General features: G+C 47.2%; 1 protein-coding gene across 4 annotated transcripts in view; it reads left to right on the plus strand.

Moving 5' to 3' along the window:
• Positions 1 to 19,831, plus strand: part of LOC108555577 (basement membrane-specific heparan sulfate proteoglycan core protein) — a 154,560-nt gene that overhangs the window by 45,419 nt on the left and 89,310 nt on the right. For all 4 annotated transcript variants that reach the window (XM_017911314.1, XM_017911311.1, XM_017911312.1 and 1 more), the window contains one exon: positions 17,767 to 17,921. In XM_017911314.1, coding sequence (XP_017766803.1) covers positions 17,767 to 17,921 — 155 coding nt within the window. The remainder of the gene's footprint in view (positions 1 to 17,766; positions 17,922 to 19,831) is intronic.

Below are 19,831 nucleotides of genomic sequence, written 5' to 3' on the forward strand. Positions count from 1 at the left end.
AAACTATTGCTGTCAAGTTAAATGCAGGAAATGGAAGGATAAGGACGGAAAGGAAGGAGAAAGTGACGGGAGAGTGTATAGAAATGGATCGTAAGGATTCCAGGTTTCCGCCAGGTATCGAGAGTAAAGGCGCGTTCGCGTGCAGCCGATTACATAAGAAATGGCAGGAATAACGGATTTGAAGGAAATTGAAACGCGAGCATACTCGAAGGCGGAACCGTGTCTGGTTTAATTTGCCTCGACCGGCGTAGTTGCTAACAACGTGTGCCTCGTGTAGACGAGAGCAAACTTGGAATACATCCACGACCCCGAGGTACAGGCTACGTCGAATTGCCTGGAACAAATGGCCACCGATGGCAAACGTCGTGGTGCCACACATCTCGTCCTACCTCCCTGAAACCAGTCGTCATTGAATCGGGTTATTGCAACCCGTTTCACCACAAATTCTCCGGCTGTTGGCTGAGTAAGATCGAAGGTTCGTTTCCACGCACGCGAGCCTTGAATATCGCGATAATTTTTATGCCGTACACCCCTAAACGCCGTGCTCTGCTTCGAAAATACAGTAATTGTTCGCGTGTACGTGTCGTATCGTAAATCGGTTGGCATTATTTCGATTGTCCGAGGGAAAAACGAGTTCGCCGTCATTTTATTCCGTGCTGTGGCTCTGGGGTTTAGGATTAGGTATCGTTTCATAGAAACGTTCCCGGATATTCCCTCTGCCGCCATTAAATTAAATTTTCAGCACAGTTTTTCAATCGTACCCTGATTGCAATTTCTACAATGCACTATGTGTGTATCTCTGCTTTGTTTCATCTATTCGTTTCTTGTATTTTGGAAAAATTTTTATACGCGTTGTATTGTCTACAGAGAGCCCGCTGTATATCCTTAATCACGAAAGAATTAAATCGCGTGTTCGCAGAGGTTCCCTATAGACCTTGACGTTCAAACACGCCTGGAATAGTTACACGCGACAGGCACGAGCAGTTCTTTAAATCCGTAAGACCTGTTACGAATGCAGGCGCGACTGCCGGCTGGCATAATTAGCCTGATTAATTCAAATCCAAGGAGGAGGTAAAGAGACGTGAAAACCCTTTCAGTCAGGCTGTCGCGATCCTCATAGGCTGAGGATCACAGGCTGAGGTTTTATGTAAATAACGCGTGTAAAGGGTAATGGTTCTTCCAAGTATTCCATTACGTTGTATTCACCGGCTTGAATAAATTGAATCTCTAAACAATTAACTCCGTTAATATTCATGACTGCTAATAAGCAGGGCCATATTCGCGACGCATTGTCCGTTTAATTCTACATGTCACTCGTTACTCTCGTAACGTTTGCACAATTTTTTCGAATAATTCGCTATCCCCCAAAAGCGGACGTACCCGATAGGTGTAGGAGAAAGGAAGGTTCGCAAGCGCGAGACGTCGTCTGGAGAAAGCACGCCGCCGGCGAACTGGGAACGAGTGGTCTCGTTACACGTGCCGCGTGTACACGCGATAATCGTACTTCGCTGCAACAAAGTACCTGCGCCTTGGCAGGGTTCCGCAAAAACCAACAATGGCCTCGAAAGGAAACGATCTCGCGTAATCTTAATCTTCGCAGACGGAAGAAAATTGTCGTTAAGCACAGTGCAAACACAACTCGGCGCATTTGCACGTGAGACCCGTGAAAGCACGCATAGGCGGTATGAGGAACGGTAACAGAGTCGCAGCGTTCAACGTTCGTTCCCTTGATGCGATCAAACTTCCCGGAGAAAGGTGTCGGGGTAGTCACCAGTGACGGACGTTATCCAAACGAAACCATCCTCTCCTTTCCCGCCCCTCAGTCCGCCCTCACGAATCGCGCGACACATCGCGAGAGGGTGGAAAATGTTAAACCGTTTCTCCTATCGCGCGCAGAGAATCGTGTCAGCCTTTCGCGAGGTTTAACCCCTTTTCTTCCCCCGTTCGAAAAAGCACGCGGTCAACGCGAACCGTTCTTTTATCCGCTCCCTTCGAGTTGATCCACCGCGACGTAGGGCTGGCTGATTTACAGCCACCCGATTTTACCCCGCGAGAGATTCATCGTGGCCGTTTGTCCGTTTTATTTACGAGCTGAAACAGGCGAACATTCTTTGTATAATTTGTTATTTATTCGGATACGCGATGGCGCAGGGGACCCATCAGCGGTGTCTCGTTTTTCATCGAATGACCACGACGATCCAGCGAGCCGGCGACTTTCGGTCTTTAAAGCAGCGGCTATTTATCTCCGGGTATCGAAAGAGCCCGGGCCGCGCCGCTTCCGGTCCCGGTGCCAACGAGATTTCCAGCCAGAAACGTGAACGACGCGCATCGCGGCGTTCTCTTTTTAGCGGTCGGACGTGGAATATAAGAAGGTGAAGACGGAGCCGGTGAAAAGAGGCTGGGCGAGTCGTCGTTTCTCGTCGGAGGAGGGTCGAGGAATCGTCGTCGTGGTCGTCGTACTCTTTGGGGGGGTAGGGGTTTGAAAGAGAGCAGAAAAGGGGACCGTGGAAACGGACGGGGTTGTATTTTCTAAAGACGCTTACGCTTCAGCCAGCCGCGAAGCCGCGGCGAGGAAACCAGGCTGCCGCCTATATTTACTCATTTTCTTTTGGGTGTTTCTCAAAGGGAGCGTCGCCTTGGTCGTCGCTCGGCGTAAAAATGCGCAGCTATTCCGTCTTGCCTAAAGGCTTAACCTCGCGTGCGGTAATCCACACCCCGAGCATCTCGTTTGGCAGCTTGGCTGGCTGGCTGATTCTCCTTCGCCGGCACACACCTAGGAAATTTCGTTTAGACGCTTCGACCTGGACGCGCGCGTAAAGAGAACGCTCGCATCCCGCTCGAGGATTCTCGTCGACCGAGAAATCCCTGCTTCGGCGTGCTTTCGCGAACAATCGTCGAGCAAGGGATCCGTTGAAATTCTTATTAAGAATCCGATTTTCTCAGCGCGAAAACTTGCTTTCCTTACAGGGAAGAGAGAGAGAGAGAGAGAGAGAGAGAGAGAGAGAGAGAGACAGGAATTTTTCTTCTTTTTCTTCGAGTTTATTTGGGGCGTGAAAGCGGATCGACGACAGGGAAAGCTGTTTTGTTTTTCGAAGTATCCTTTTTTCAGTCGTTCGGGTAGACACCGAGAAAGTTTTCCAAGGGGCGAGTTCTTTCTTCGTGGACGACGAAATGAGTAGATATACGCGGCCATATGTACGGCAGATTAAACGAGCGACAGAACACGAGAAGATCGATTCCATTTTTTGCTCGGAGAAATGGTCGGGAATTTTCTTTCTCGGTGACTTGGAGAAGAGGTCGATTTGTAACGGCACGGTAATGAAAAGCTGGAAAGCTCTGGGAAGAATCGGGCAGGGAATCGAGTTTGCGGCGAAACTGGAGAGAAAAGTAAAGAGGCGAGCAGACGTGTCTTGGACGATACTCGCGCAAAAATGGCCGAACTTAGGGGTTCCTTCGTGGTCTGTTGCCTTCCTTGGCACATTCACCTCGGCTGCACTTTAACTATTCCAGCGTCTTACTTCCGCCCATAAAAATCGTCCCTATTGATTTCTGGGGAACGGACCAACTGATTTAAAATTTGGCACGAATTCGTGCAAACTCTTACCTTTGCCAATAATATCTATTTCTATTCCCGCGCTCAACCGTTCCCGTTGTTAACGTGTCTCCTGTGCAGATTGAACTGTCCGAATTCATAAATCACGGTCGAATTAAAAAGTGCCCTGCTCAGAAATCCTGTATAAATCGCGTTTCTTGTTCGCGGAGACGGCAGTTTGGAGCCAACGGGAGAAAAAGCGGCGCGAAAACGGACGACACAGGGATGAGAAGCACGCAACGATCCGGGGCAAAGGGGAGGGTGGTTTTTGTCCGTGAAACGTCGGGTCCTGGCTAGTCCTTCCAAAAGTCGACGCGTTTCAGCGGCATTCGTCGCTGTTTTCGCGTTTGGCGAGGAAAGCTCTCTCTCTCTCTCTCTCTCCCCGAGGAAGAGAGAGACTCGTTCGTTTACGACGCGAATCTACGCCATCGATTCTCGTTTCGCGAAACGACACTGGGAATATCCACTTTGGATGCCGCGGTAAACGCGGTCGGATCGTATTTCGGATTCACCGCGGAGTTAGGGGTTGCCGTCGTCGAGATATATTTCGATCACGTGCCCTGGACCGGCGCGCAAGACGCGGTTTATGTGCTCGACCGGCGATAAAGAAAATATCCCGTGGTATTCCTTGTAAATATTTTCCTCGGCGATCCTCGAGATTACTCCGGTAAAACGCTGCTGCACGGGCAGACTTGGCCGAAGCGGGGATACACCGATAGATTTTGTTACTACCGCCCGCGTTTACGTGCCAAGGGGTGGTTGTCGGATCGCAAAGTCGCCGTTCGGGGGTCCAGGGTGTCGTGCTTTTCGGGAGAAGCTGTGTTTTGCCGGGGAACACTAGTCGTTTCTCTCGCGAGTCGGCGCTGGAAGGGCGGAATCCTCGACGCCAGGATGGAATTGCTTCCGGAATTTCGGACGTATTCCGAAAGTCTGGTGTCGGAACGATAAGTCTTATCCATATACGAGATGAATCCTCGCTCGGTTGGCGAAGCAAGGCCGAGATAAGAGGAGCTGAAACACCTCGATTTCCCCGCTCGAGGAATCGTTTGCCATTCTCCAAACGAAGGCGATATTATGCGAGGAGATAGGAAAAAATTATGCGGCTAATCAAGAATCGTGAGTGTCGTTCTCCGGTCGATGTATCACCGAGGATCCGCCGCAAGAAATGGCCGGATCGCTGAAGCGTCGGGTCAAGGGGTGGTTTTAGGTGGCAAAGGAGGGTGGCGGGAACGCGGAGGGCGGCCACAACCCACATCCGACTTTATGAGCCGCCATCGCTCATAGAATCTTCGCCGCAATCTTTCGCGAGAATCCCTTAGAGAGGCTTGCACGGGGGAGAAAAATGTCCGAGGGTTTCGAGAATCGATGAGTTTGCATTAAACATCTCCGACCTCCCAAAGCCCAGAGAAAGAGGGTACCCTCGAAAATGGTAACCCTGCACGCGCTGCCGTTCCCCAGGAATCACGAATCCACGCTCACCGGATCCCCGAAGGTATAAGGCACAAACGGTGGAGCGAGTTTCGAATCGGAAGATCGAGCCACTTCCAACGATTCTCGAATCTAGGTAGGCCAGGCACGTGCGATTCGCATTGTTAGGAAAATGTTTCGCCGCTGGTGAAAGGCCTGAGAGAATGGAAACCTGCTCCAGGAGATGCTGCTCCGTGTTCATCCACCGGCAGTTGTAAGCGCAACGCGCGAGGTCTTTTATACCGGGGAAGATTATTTCGATAGGGCTCATAGGAATACCCATACGTAATCGGACGTTCGAGGATTTTTCAAATCGCTCCTATTTTTCTATTTCTATTATTCTCCTTTCCCCCAATTTTCTAAATTTCAATCTCCAAATCTCTCCAAAATCTCACCTGTTCTGGGAGAGATTACCTTGTGTATATCGGTAGAAAATTACAGATGAATCTTTTATATAGGGATGGTTATGTTGACGGTTCAAATTTTTAATCTTCTGAATTTTATTCTCTCGAATCTCCTGAATTTTTACCATTAAAATCGCTTGCGTTGCAGATTCAATGGATAAATGAAACTCTTTGCAAGATCGAGTAGTTTATAATCCTTTAATTCTGAAAATTTGGGTCTAAACTTTCTCCTTCCGTCCTCTCGATAAGTATTCTCCATGCTTTCGTCGAAGATCCAATCGTTAAAGCCCGCTTTGCAAGCTCTAACAGTTTGGTATGGTGTATGTTTCAATTTAAAAAATTTGTGCTCCTAAAATTTGTTCTTCCTTTGTCCGAGTACGTTCAATTATTGAAACCTGCTTTATAAGATCGAATAGTTGATCGGGAAAAATATAGAATAGAATATATCAGTGGAGCTTTGGCAGCGAAGCGCGAGGTATTCGTGAATACAATGTTTCCAATCGATATGTTTCATTAAAAGCAACGGAAAAGGAAGATATTAATCAAGGCATATTTGAAGAGAGAAAATACCAGCTAGAAAAATATAGCCTGTTCCACTGAACGCTAAAAGCGAGCTGGTTAATAATTTTCCTTTACAACAGTCCAACGGGGGTACGAGATTGTCGAGCTCGCATACTCGTAAAATTGATTTTAAAAAAGCAGAACAACGTTCGCTATTTTTATTCCGTAAGAATGAACGACTGATCCTTTAGTACGTCTTCTAATTCCTTAAATCAGTGGTTTTCGAGCTTTGATTTTTCTTCGTGTACCGTCCAAGTAATACGTGATCGAGTCACGCGCTACTTTGAAGACTGATATACGTTAACAGGTTGTTAATATAAGTCTCGAATTCTAGTTTTGTCTATTTCTCCCTTAACCATTTGTGTTAACGTCATTCACTTTTTAAATGTTATCGACAAAGTAACCCGACTCGCATCATATATACCTCCGCTATCGAGCGAAAAGTTAAAAAATATTTTTCAAATAGCACAGACGTCAAACACGTCAATTTGTCGTTTTATTTGCAAAAAGTGTGCCGGACTCGTGTTTCCATCCACTTCGCAGTATACCGTCAGCAGCGTGTCAATCGTAGCATAACACACTCTGTACACAATTTTCGAATTTCGTAGAATTTGCTGCAGCTCGTGTCGTTTTAATTGCTGCATCGAGGTATCTCGCACCTGGCGACTAGAAAATCGAAGTCCTAAATTTTCCACGATATCTACTAAAAATTCTCCAACGATGAACGAACCCCCGGTCATGGTAGAGTAACGAGACTAAACGCTATGGGGCGATCCTCTAGTGTCCGTAACGAGTCGCATGACAGTCGGTATCTACGGCGGCCGATGCCACAAATGTCTCTGTGACATTTTCTATGGGTCGTAGCTCAGTCACGTAGAAACGTAATGTGTATCGTTTACGTGTCCCACGGTATTTGTTCTTCCATTTCTCGGAACGCTCGGGCCATGTACCTTCGGGCTATTATCCATGGAACCGAATGCAGACGCGTGGACCGCGCATGGTGTACGGCACCCATGGGAGTACGTTCGTTTTCATCGAATACAGGGGCCGCATTCGATGCGACGCGAGACAATGCTTTTTAATCGGGTGTCTCTCTTTCCAAATTGAATACCCATCGGTGGTATTCTTTCCGCGACGAATTAAACGGACGCTCTTACTAATGGCTTTGACGATATTTATTAGCTATTACGGCGATCAAGTCCCGGCATTTCGATTCAATTTTGTCGAAGAGTCGGTTTATAATTACGGTTCATTACGAGAAGTCGAAAGATTATTGCGATATTGCAGGACTTTCGCATGTCCAGTAATATATTTAATACCAGGACGAAGGAGAAAAATAATTTTAAACGAAGCATTAGGGATACAACGATGGTGGTAGCATGTATTCTCTACTATCCTCTGTTTACGACTATACTGCGAAAAATATATGTGTTAGAATGCACATGCGATTATTAAATACAACGTATCAGAATTGAAGGAATATATAACATATATTTTTTATCAATCATGTACATACATAACGCAGATTACATAAAATTGTGAATTGATTGTGAATTGTGATTAAATAGATTACATGAAATTGGAACATATAATGAAGGAAAAGTATATGAAAGGAAAAAGGAACTTGTATCAGAGACGTATTAACACTTTGACTGCCACGTTAGTCGTATATGACCGTCCATGGTTTCTTCTGTGACGTCACAGTGGTCATGAAAATTGACAGTTAATGCATTTCGAATATAACCGCAAATTAGAAGATACTTTGAAATAAAAAGTGCCCCATTGAACAGTTAAAAATTTGTATTAGAACATCAAAAACATATTGAAACCAATCTTGCATCTAGCGGTGCACTCCCGTGGCGTCCTGAGGGAAACATGTGATTTCGGCGTGGTAGTCAAAGGGTTAACCGTGGGCGCTCTCCCGCTTGACTGCCTGACGATTGCCTTTTGTCCAGGCTAGGCTAGCTTGCATGCAACACACATCCGTTCACTCGCCAAATTCAAATCATAAATTCAACGATATATCGTTCAGAAATCTGTGATCCCTGCAGCTACCCCCAAAGTACTCGTACTTTGACATCGAGGATCGCAAATGAACCCCACTTATCGTCCTTGCATTCTAAATATTCGAACTATTGATCCTCGTGACTGCATATCCCAGTCGTCGTGATCTTCCAGCGCAAAGTTCGAAGGTTGACGTCGTTAGCATGAATCGTTGATTAATTCAGGGGTCGTCCATGGACTTATTTCTAGGGTAGAATAAACCCGCGGAATTTCTTAGGTTGCCGGTGGCAGCCTGGGGGCCGTACGTGTCCTGCGGGTGGAAAGTAAGTGAAAAGTAAAACGAGAAAGGCAAGGGGAAGAAAAACGAGGACGCCGAAAGTACAAGGCTCGCCCAGGGCAATAATAATATCGGAAAGGTCGAGCTTATACTGCGGCGAGCTTTTCCCGATAGTTCGAACCTGGCGAACTTTCTGCCAAAGTTGCGAAGCTTTAAAGCGAAGGCTTTAACGGGGCTTCGCGCCTCCTACAGCTCTTCGTCCCTTCCCCATGGAGCTCGTGTGGTGGGTGCAAGCGCAAAAAGGAAGTACAGGGTGCGGAAGGAGCGTTGGCCAGGGGCGGGGAGGGGCGCGGAAGGAGAGAAATGATAGGTACGAGAAGAATGCCCGAAAGTAAGTTAGGCCACGAGATATACCGACCTTACGCCGCGTTAAAAGTTCATTTTCAGTGGTCTCGGGTGTCTACGTTCCCCTGGAACTTTTATTATCCGCGTATTTAACTTCCCGATCGAGAGTGGTCGGCTGGAAGAATCGCTTCGGGATCGAGCAACTATAGATTGCCGGGCGTGTGAGAGGGATCTCTCTTTCCATGTCTCTTTTCATCTCTCCTAGCCATTCGATTCACCAACGTTTAATTCTCTACGAGCGTCTCTAAATAGGCTTTGTTTGGCGTGGCCAACTTCTCGAGCGTTAGCGGGAATATTCATACCGGTTTATCCTTGCCTCTGCGCGAGCCACAGGCATGAGCGTATTTAATAACACATTTGGATTAATACGAATTGCACTTGAATGCATAAAGTCCCGTCGCGTACGCGAATTCATATTTCATCGTCATTTCAATCGAGCCTTTGTTCGCTCCGTTGGTAATACAACGTCCATTCGCTCTTGCTATTCCTTATTTGCTTCTCGCGAGGAAGAATTGGTCGTATTCAACCCTTTCGCTATTACGGGTGACTATAATTACCGGCCACAAAAATTGAGTGAAAAATTAAGGCAAGTGCTACCGTTCTGTTTAACTCTCTTCGCAAAGAATTGCAAGCGCCATTGCAATGGTCGGTTTTTCCTTTATCTTTTTCTTTTTCTTCTTCAAAAGACTTGGCCTCGAATACGAAAACCTGCAGGATCGTAATATTTTCATCTTTGACACGGTGCTTCGTTCTACAATAGGGACTGCGCGGCGACGCCTGCCATAGCGAAAGGATTAATCGTCGTAGATCGATCAACCGGAAGATTTAAAGCAATCGTTTAACGAAAAATCGACGAAGCTGACACCAGTGATTTTTCGCTCTCCTCGCAAACGAAATGGAACAATGTCTGGACCAACGATACGCTCGTAAGATATAATGCAGGGGGTGTCTTCTCGCCGGACACGATCTCTCCGAGAAGCGACCGAAGGTTTCGATCACGTCGAAGCGTAATGGTCGGTAAATAACGAATGACCCGTGTCTGGCCGGGAAGAACAGTCATCATCCTTCATCGGAGTAATAGTCGAAGAGATGGTGGAACTTTTGTAAGCGGGCCAACGAAGACGCTCGCCGTTTCCTTATTCCCATTCGACCGGCGCGAAGGGAAACTTTCGCCGCCGATTCCGGCCGAAGCTTCTGTTCTAATTTTCCCCGATGATAAATCGGTAATAAGTCCGTTTGATGGCTGCAACTTTTCTTCTCTCGCCAACGTCGGAAAACGTTGGCCCCTGACTTTCTCACTGCCTCGAACAAACACGATCGTTCCTCCTGGTTCCATCCCCGCATCTTCGCGCGTCCCTTCTCGTCCCGTGAAATTCTCATCGATGCAAGCGCGAAAATTCCCACGCGAGTTTCATCGATTACCCGTTCTAGAACTCCCGTAGAATTCCCATAGAAACCCTGTTTTCCGTAACGCGATTAGATGAATTCTCGATCTGCGTGAGATCGAGGAACAGAGAGACGAGTATCGCGTAAAATCGCGCGTGGATCTTCTGATCGCGGAAGAAGGACGTTACGAACTGGCGGAATATGGCGTCGTCTCGTCGTGGTGTTTTATAATCCCGTCTATTACGTAGTCATCCTGGTCGCAATTTCCTGCGAGTCGTTTGTTGCTCAATTTCGAATCGGCGAATCGATCCGCGTTAACAGGCCGATCCAGTCGCGCGCTGATTCGTTTCCGGCGAGGAGCAAATATCGGAGTTATTTTGTTGCCATGTTTCGATATCATAAAGAATTTGTTATTGCGTTTTCGAATGGCGGAACGATTTGATGAACTGTGTAAACTTTACGAGGCAAACGTGATGAATTCGCGCAAAATGCACAACGCAATCGTGCATGCTTTATTTATTCGATATGCGCGGCGCGTATACAGGGTGTACGACAGATTGCTCGTATTTAACATTCGCGAGCGTTGAAGCAAACGCGAGATTTTGTAACACCTCCGCGGGTTTGCGGGTTTGGGCGAGGCCCAGGAGACTGCGCTATCATTTTAATTCGTTCCTCTTGAATCTTGTAACAGAGGAGACAAATGTATTCGCGTTCGAATCCTCGAGGACGTACTTACGCCGTCGTTTTGAACATCCTCGCGAGACCCGGACGTCCGTGAATTTAACCGCTGACTTGGCTCGAGATACGACGTTCCCTCGATGCACGCTAATGGTCTTCGAAAAGTTTAATCTGTACTTGGAATATCGTATGCATTAGCGACGTACTTGTATTATAAACTTGGTTACTCTTACGCGGCAAGTTTGATCATCGATACAAGCCGAACGCCTGTGGATATCGTTAACGACACACGGTAATCGCTCCTGGACCGTTCCTTTTAGTTGTTCCCCCGGCAACGTGTGCTCCTCGTTGTTCCAGATCCTAGGACAGGTTCCAGCTTCTGAGTTCACGAAAATTCCGACCAGTCTCGTGCCATTTTCCTTACCGGATTGCATGGAAAACTTAGCTTTACGAAGGAATAATGCGCGGAAACGACAAACGCTGGCGCATTTCTGCGGAAGAATAGCAGCGAGTAATTAACGGGAAGTTGTAGCGTAAATCTGCGAGGTTAAAGACAGTCCCGGTGATTAATGCGCCTTTCTGTCCCGGTTCTGGGGGATTCCTCTCTTCACGGTCGGGAATACATCGTTATTAAGCGAACTTCCAACGAATCCCTCGGTTGCAGCTGCAGCATTTTAATCTCCCAAGTCCAGTCGTGTAAACGCCATCCGGATATTCCGAATGGTCGCGCATGTGCTGCACCGAGCACTACTGTACATCCAGCGAAACTTTCCTTGCGCGAGAAAGTCGCGAGATATGCGATGGTCGCAAGATTTAATAACTTTTTCAACTCTCCGCCCTAGGTGCGAATTCTCTGTCGTGAACTTTGAAGCGAGATCGAGTGGATCGTCTATTGGATAGGCGACAGATAGTCGTTTCGTTGTTTCGAAGAGGAAGAGACAGGGGTCAAGCGTGGTCTAGTAAACCCAGTCACGGGAACCGATAAAAAGGCGATGGCTGCTTCTTATTCACGCTTGTCAGACTTGGCAGTGGTCTCCATTTATCACACCCGTATGGACTTCCCGTAGAAGGTTCAATTCGCCATCATTTTCTGCTCTGGATGGACTTTTGTTACTGCTATGTTGGCATCATTCTCGCGCTCGTTACTAGATTAATTCCAGGTGCAAGGAGGTACGAGGATTTTCGTGCAAGTCCTTTGTAAAACCTCCGCTTCCTATGTATAGAATTTCCAAACTTCCAAGGATCTGCTAGATAGCCTCACTGATGAGTTCACTAGAAGGCCCGGGTCAAACCGCATCCCTCCATTTTCCTTTCATCCCTTCCAGGACCACTGGAGGATCTCTGCTGTACCAACTGACATCAGCAATCGTAGGAGAGAACCTCCACTCTATCATAGCCGAGAGGATAAGAACACATAGAGCAATTCTCGGTTAAATTTACACTGTCGATATGTCCCTTCTCTTCTATCCGACAATTCTAGAGTCTCGAATAGATTGGTAGAGAGAAAAGGTATCATACACTCGAGAATTCGACTGCTGGTTTCTGAATCTGCTGTAATTGCCAAGACAGTGTCATCCCTTGACATTCGTCACATTTCTGCAGGACTGCGATTAGAGTTCCATGGGCTTCTCTAATTCGCAAGGAATAATCACCGTGATGACTATATTCGTTAAGAAATCCACGAAATATGAACATTTCTGCAACGTAGTGTGAGAAAAGGAAGACAGAAAGAACATGGCCACCTCGGAGCACCTCAGCGGAGTGTAATCCACGTATTTTTCGCGAACAATATCTCGAAATTGGAGAGAAAAGAAGGGAAACCGGTGCAGTGGTTCGCAAAGACCGTGTAGTCATTTCTAGCCGCGCGATGCGTCGTTGTAAGCTGATGAAATCGGCGAACGAAACGGTTACGAGCTCCGATGCGCGAATCTGTTTGCAGAGTCTATTTACGAGGCCGGGCAACCGTGTAAACCTGCCTGCTAATAGAATATGCCCATATTCTGGCCCCGTAGGAAGCATAAGGGCTCAGTGCCGTAACGAGTTATCTCGGCCTCGCCGTGTTATCGCGATTTTCCTCGCGATGCACACCGCGCCAGGGATGAACTTCGCAGAACGAGCCGCGGCTATTCGTGCAATCTGCTCGCTCCAAACTATCGAGTTATTTAGCAGTTCCTGGACGATTATTGAAACGAAGCTCGAACCGTGGCTTGATTTGTGGAACGGAATGCTTGCACTGGAGTTAACTCCTCTGTCGAATCACGTCGTAGCGTAACACTGCAGCCATTCTTCATGGATTATTCTCTGTTTGTCGCATCGTGCTCGTGAACTATGACTGCTGCGTAAATTCTGCTCTGTCGGCTGATTAGTTCCGTCGCTCATGTTTATTTACTAATTATTTACTCGAAACGGGGTGATTTTGGTGTCGTTTCTGTTTTGGTTTCGCAAGAGGTGGAAAGGTTAGTAATTATAGGAATTATATTAATATTCGATACAAATTTTCGTGAAATAAGATAAAATCTGATCCACCAGATGTATTGTATTTTGACCGTGGGCTATCGGTAGTTGCAAGGAACACAACAAATTGTAGGCACTTGCCGTACATTTAATCAGAATTACATTTGATAGTGAAATACACGGCGGACCATCGCGATGGTCGCGACACGACACTGTTGAATATTTTAATTGCGTAATTAGAATCCCCTGTTCCCCAGCCTTCGTTCTCCTTCCGTCCGTCACCGCGTCCCGCCATTCGTTCCGAAGGACCCAGCGAATTCTCTGCCCTTAGTATACACCACGGGTTCCGGACAGAGAACCGGGCAATTCTGATTAGAAAAAGGGGAAACAAGCCCGTTCGCCGGGATATTTCCGCGCAGGGGACCTCCGTTGAATTAGTAAAACCCGACCGATATTTAATTACACCGGCTCCATTTACCCGATCGTTAATTTTAATTCCATCAATTAACGGATTTCACGATGGCAATGGTCGAATATTCGCACGAAATTTCGCTTTTTCCTGTTACCCAAATAATAGTACACTAATTCGTCCTGTTATTTCCTCGTTATCGTTTCCACGCTAATCGAGCAATTCGCGTGATGAGCGTGGTGAAAAATCCGCTTTAAAGACACTCGACCAATGGCTGACCGGGTATCAGGGCATCGAGATCCGTTGATAAAACGGAAACGTCGAGATTCCGCTGCCTTTAAGACGCAGAGGGAGTGCAGCGAGAGGGTGAAGCCAGCAATCGTATAAATAGCCAGGTTCAGGGGTGTATAGCTCGAGTGAATCGCGTCGGTGGAACGTCATGGAACGAAACGGTTGAAAGGAACGTACCCTTCGGCGAAGCTCGAAGTGAATCGAATGCCAAAATCGACGATACGATCCACCGGGAAAGAATCGACGTCGTAGTACTTGGACCAACTGCCGGATCGAATGGGGAGTACGGGATCGCTTGGAGAACTCGGTTCGTGAAACAAGAAGCGGATAAGAATGGCACATTTCGCGTAGGCGTGCTCTACACCGATCTCTGCCGATCTCGTGCCCTAGGGCACTCGCAGCTAAACGGTCGTTAAAGCGAGACATATAGGGAAACGCGTGGACCGAGTAAATTCGTTCCGGCCAGTGGCAGTGGCTCGTTGGAAAAAGTTAGAACGAGCCCCCCGATCGGTTTATGCCGGTCGTAAAGGCGGGTTTCGCGAAGCTTCCGTCAATTTCCCTTACGTCGGATTGCAGGCGAGCATTGTTCAGGGGTTCAATTACGATCCCTTATCTCCCCGCGATGCATTCCATTGAAATTACAAGGCTCGAGCACGGAGGAACCGACGAATTTAAGGGTTCGCTTTGCGTGTCCGCCCGGAATACGTACGCCGACTGGTATTACACCATAATTTCACTGCGCTTTTTTCCTCCCGTTTTACCACGCGACGTGGCACGGCACGAGGCTCTCCGTTGTTCCTTTGATTACACCCCGGGCCCACCTTCCACTTTTTCCCGCTCTTCACCCCCGCCGGTCCCCGCTTCCTCTTCATTTCCGGGGACGACTCTAAATTCGCGGACGAGGTAAACGATAGGAACGGGTCGAAAGGTATCGCTGGCCGTGCCGCTGGCCAACTTGGAATCTAAGGGGCAGATCAAATAACTGAACGTACGTGCCGTGACTGGAAGGTAGAAAATTTGGAGGATCACCAAACGGCAGAGATTGCGGTGGACTTCGCGAGGCGTTTGTTTAAAACGAGCCCTCTTGTTTATCGTTTCTGCGAGGAATCGTGGATTCTCTCGCTATCTTCGAAAAAATTCTCCGGATTTTCCTCGCCGCCAGGCTGTATTTAAATCGACGGCATTCATACGCGTACCCCGCGCCAGATACCGTGCGCGCATAAATTCGAATTTGAATAAATTTGAATAAACGCACGCGGAGAAACGCGTAAAGGATATTCCCGCGTATCGCACCGAGTCGCTTCCTCGCTCGTTTATAACCGGCACTCGGAGCCCGGCGAATCGACCGCCGCCATTGCCAAGAAGGAAGCGTGCTTCGTCCATCTTGAAAGCGAAAATGGCGGAAGGACGTAAACGAAATTTCTCGAATTTTTCCCACTATCTCCACGACCCTCGTGCTCCGACGTGTCGACGATCTTCGCGAGTATCCTGACACAGGAATTCGATCGATAGCCACCCTCTTTTGCTCCGTTTCCGCGTGTACAGCGTGAAATTTCTCCTCGCGATGCCCGATGCAGCGTTCCATCGACATTCGTTCTCGCCGAACGCTCGCGGGTTCCCCGTTTCGCCGGCCTGCTACGGGGCACCGTTAAATCGACCATTCCGCAAGCAACGTTCGACCATGACGGTGAATTAATTTCACGACAACTCGTCGACGCTTCGTTATCGACTGCCAATCCTTTCTACCCGTTCCTTCCGAAACGCATATCGATACCGTCTGGATAGCGATTTCCAGCAATTTCGCGTGTACCTTGTAACAATTTCAATTTCTGTCCTGCCGAAATCCCATTTTCCACTGGAATACAATGGGAAATTTTATCGAGCACCACTCTCCCCTCTGTCTCACCCTTTTCCGCTCGTGTACCACGCAACCTCGTCCCGGCTGGCCTCGACCGCTTCAACCCTCGTTCGACACGGTGCCGTTTTTCCGCCATTTCCACCCACTCTCGTGGGATTATGTTAATGGCGACTCTCTCATCTCCGCGATCGACGAAATCCTGGTTAATGGCGAATCGAGTGATTCGTATAAATCTGCTACAGTATAATCCAATTCGCTGCAAAGATAATAGTTACCATTCGCTTTGCCGAAAATCGTCCCGATCATCCCCGATCCGAAAGAATCCCTCGTTGTTTTTTTACTCTACATCATCCCGTCTTTTTTCCTTTTTTTGTTTTTTTAGCGTGTATACGTCGTTCGATAAAATTCTTGCCGTTTAATCGCCGAGTTTCGACGATAAATTTCGGCCGAAAACAATCGGCGAAAATTACCGTTGCGATCACTCACGATAACTGGACGTCGTTTATTTAATCCTGCCAGCGACGAGATTTGATTCATGCCGAAATCACGTTGGCCCAGCGTATAATGAAGTCGAGATAAATAATCGTAGCCGTAATAGTCGTAATACGTGGCATAAATTACGTCGATGGAGGAACGAGTTGCGAAACGAGCGCACACCTTCGTGGTCAGTCGATTGATTTTTCTTATTGCGGGAAATTTGCGTTTGCCTTTTCCCACGTACATATTGACGCACGATCTTAGATACGGATAATTTTCCAATTTTTCAACTGCATGTACCGAAGGTCAGTGAAATTAGCGGCGAAAAGTGGGAGTGAATATTGGATCCACGATCACCGATATCTTCCAATTTTTATTCCGATACCTTCTGATTTTATAATCTTGAAATTTTCCAATTTTCCAGTTTACCAATTAAATGTATCGAAGGTTAGGGAAATTAGCGGTGAAAAGTGGAAGTGAACGCGTGAGAGTAGATGCACGATTACCGATATCTTCCAATTTTGATTACGATATTTTCCGATTTTATGCTCTCGCAATTTTCCAATTTTCCAATTTTCCAATTTACCAGCCGCGTGTATCGAAGGTAAGCGAAATGAGCGGCGAAAAGAGGGAGTGGAAGCATGCCACGAGGAAGTCAGAAATTCTCGAAATTATTAGTTGGTGAACTATTTGCATTAACGGTGGATCAAAGAAGACAGTGCTGCTGTCCCGGCGCAGCTAGCACGATATTCCATGAACGTTAACCGTGATTGCGTACCACGACCATATACAATAGCGCGACGCATTAGTATTACCGGAAGTTCACCCTTAATCAAGTGCTTATTAGAATCAGCCGCGTGTGCGCGGCTTCGTTCGCGTTTGCGTAGGTTTGTGTAGGTGGAAAGCGAGTCGGTAACAACCCGGCCTACTCGGCAGATAGAACTTTTGATGTTGCAAAGCAGCTGCAACGTCTAACCTCGTTTGAACGTAAAGCTCGAAGAGTTTCCATATTCATCCAACTTACTTTGACTTTGCGAGAAATACTCTAGCTGCTCTGTTGCCGTGACGCCTTGTTAAATAAGAATAGATTCCCCTGTTATTTATGCACTTCCTCGGCTAGGATGTCGAAATTTCCGCGTTTGAGCAGGCTGCTTCAAAATCCCACAGTTCCTAAATATTTACGAAGCTTCTAGATAACGTATTACGTATATGGACCAGTGTATGTGTAATATATACCCTCTTATAATTGGACGCTTTGCTCGAATTCGCGAAAAAGTATCAGTCGTTCCATTTAAAAAATTGAACGCAGACTTGCGAGCAGAAGCGGCCTCGGAAGTCGCGCAACTTTTATTTGAAGCATTTTTTCGAACGGTAAATAATTTTCGAAGTTATTTGAAATCGTCTGGTAGCTTGATTCGTATATATACACATATATATCGGAAAACGTGGAAGCAGTGGACCGGCAGACAATTTCTCTAATGGTATTTTCCGTATTCTTTCCAGGTGGATCGAGTCTGGCGAGCGTGGTCGCCGGAAGTAAGCCGACGAAACCTTTGAACAAACCAGAATTCGACGACATCTCGCCGCGAAATGTCACCGTCATTGTTGGCCACACAGCGGAATTGAATTGCTTCATAAAGCATCGCGGGGACAGAGTGGTGAGTGACGACATATTTCCGGAATGGTATCTCTATAATTCTGGGACGCTTGACGAAAATATCTGCCGACTGATCATCGCGAATCGTATTATTTTTCGGTATAAATTAGTCGCCGGGTTATTTTCAGCCGGTGTCGCATCGACGCCGCGTAAATCGCGTTAACGAATCGTACGAAATTACGAGTTTAATGGATGACTGGGTATGCCACGCGACAGTTTTCCCACAATATTTCCGGCATTCGATAATATTCGAGGAAAATCTAGCAGATCGCGCGTCGATCGTTTATTTGCACAAATACAAGGTGTTTAAAAATCAGAGGCCAATACTCGAATAATTTATAGCATTCGCCGATCTTTTCAACGCGATATCGACTTTTGTTCGTTGCAAATATTCGATAGGTCGCGTATGGAGACTATTATACCTATTCAACGTCGTCTTTTTCGATTGCATTCGCAATTGCACCGATGCAATTGCGATGAATTTTCCACGAGGGTAGTCGAAAAAGGTGTGGTAGTAATCGCGACACTGTAACGGGCAGGTGCCGATGATTTCTATCACGATACGGTTCATTAAATGTCGGGCCGATTATAACCGGCGGGAACAGGGATCTTCGCATAATTATGGGCATTCGAGCATTAGCATGCGTATAAACCGTATCGATATGCGTAATGGCTAGTTTTCGCTCCGAACTCACGTACCCGGAGATCGTGTAATGTTTACTTATTACCGCGTATTCGCATATCGTTGCCATATTTTCCGGCCCACTTCTGCTCACGGTGTTCGCGAATTTCCCTGCCGAATTTCCCCACGAATTATTAATCACCGTACAAATTAGGGGATATTGAAAGAACAAGTCTGGATTGCCAATCCATTCGACGATTATTCATCCTTCATCCAGAGAAAGTGTCTCGCTCTATAATATCGCCGCATTTCGAGCACTTGTCCGTGAAACTGTGACGCGAATCCGTAACCTGTATTACCTTCAGAGATATATTCCAGGTCGGTGATAAAAATCACCTTTCTTCCCACGGAGTTCCTCCTGAATTCAATTACCTTGTACCACAGAGCGAATCGATGGCCCAAAGACTGCCGGGGCACGGCTTTTATACGATGCTCACTACCACCGAGCTCTCTTTGACATCACGTGTTCAGGTCGAGTCTACTTTAACGCGTCACTGAGCGTCCATCGGGCTAGCAGCAAGAAAGACAGTCCTTAAATCTCCTCTCCGACCCAGGTTCGTTCTCCAATCTGTCCCGAATACTCCGTGCCTGTGTACGTAAGTATATACAACGAGCATGCTTCCCTGTTCGTGTCAATAACGGCGTGTCTGGCTTTGGCCCGAGCCGCCCAAGCGCTGTCTTTAATTGCTAGACAGCAGAGTCTCGAGCAGCGGAAGAAGCGAGTGCAGGTTAGACTAGGATTGGCAAGGGTGGTCGTAGGGTGACTGCACCCTCGCCAGCGGCAAATGAACCGATCAAGCATACTCGGCCAAGTGGCTACAGAGCCAGGCCAACCCCTTTTCCCCTATCAATACTCGCTCTTCCGTATATATACACTAGACGCAGGAACATGTGCGCCTGGCACGAGTGTGCAGGGGAATGTATAGAGGCTGAGAGACGCGTGCAATAAGTGTGAACAAAGATCAAAGGATAAACGTTATATAGTGGCCTGTGAAGTTTCAGTGGGCCACGAGGTTGCTCGATTTCAGGCATTTTTTAAAGCTTCATTCTATTCGGGAACAAGCGTCCCGTCGTTGAATCAGGTATTCGATAGACAGATAAAAATACCGCTTTGGATCTTTGCATCCCCCGACACTTTTACACCTAACTCATCCTTCGATCTGACATTAACTAGCAGCGTGAGCCTGTTCGTCAAACGCGTGAGAAATTTATGAAATGAAATCATCACT

Source organism: Eufriesea mexicana, unplaced genomic scaffold (genome assembly GCF_001483705.2).
Source record: "Eufriesea mexicana isolate 0111107269 unplaced genomic scaffold, ASM148370v2 scaffold124, whole genome shotgun sequence".
Taxonomy (NCBI): domain Eukaryota; kingdom Metazoa; phylum Arthropoda; class Insecta; order Hymenoptera; family Apidae; genus Eufriesea; species Eufriesea mexicana.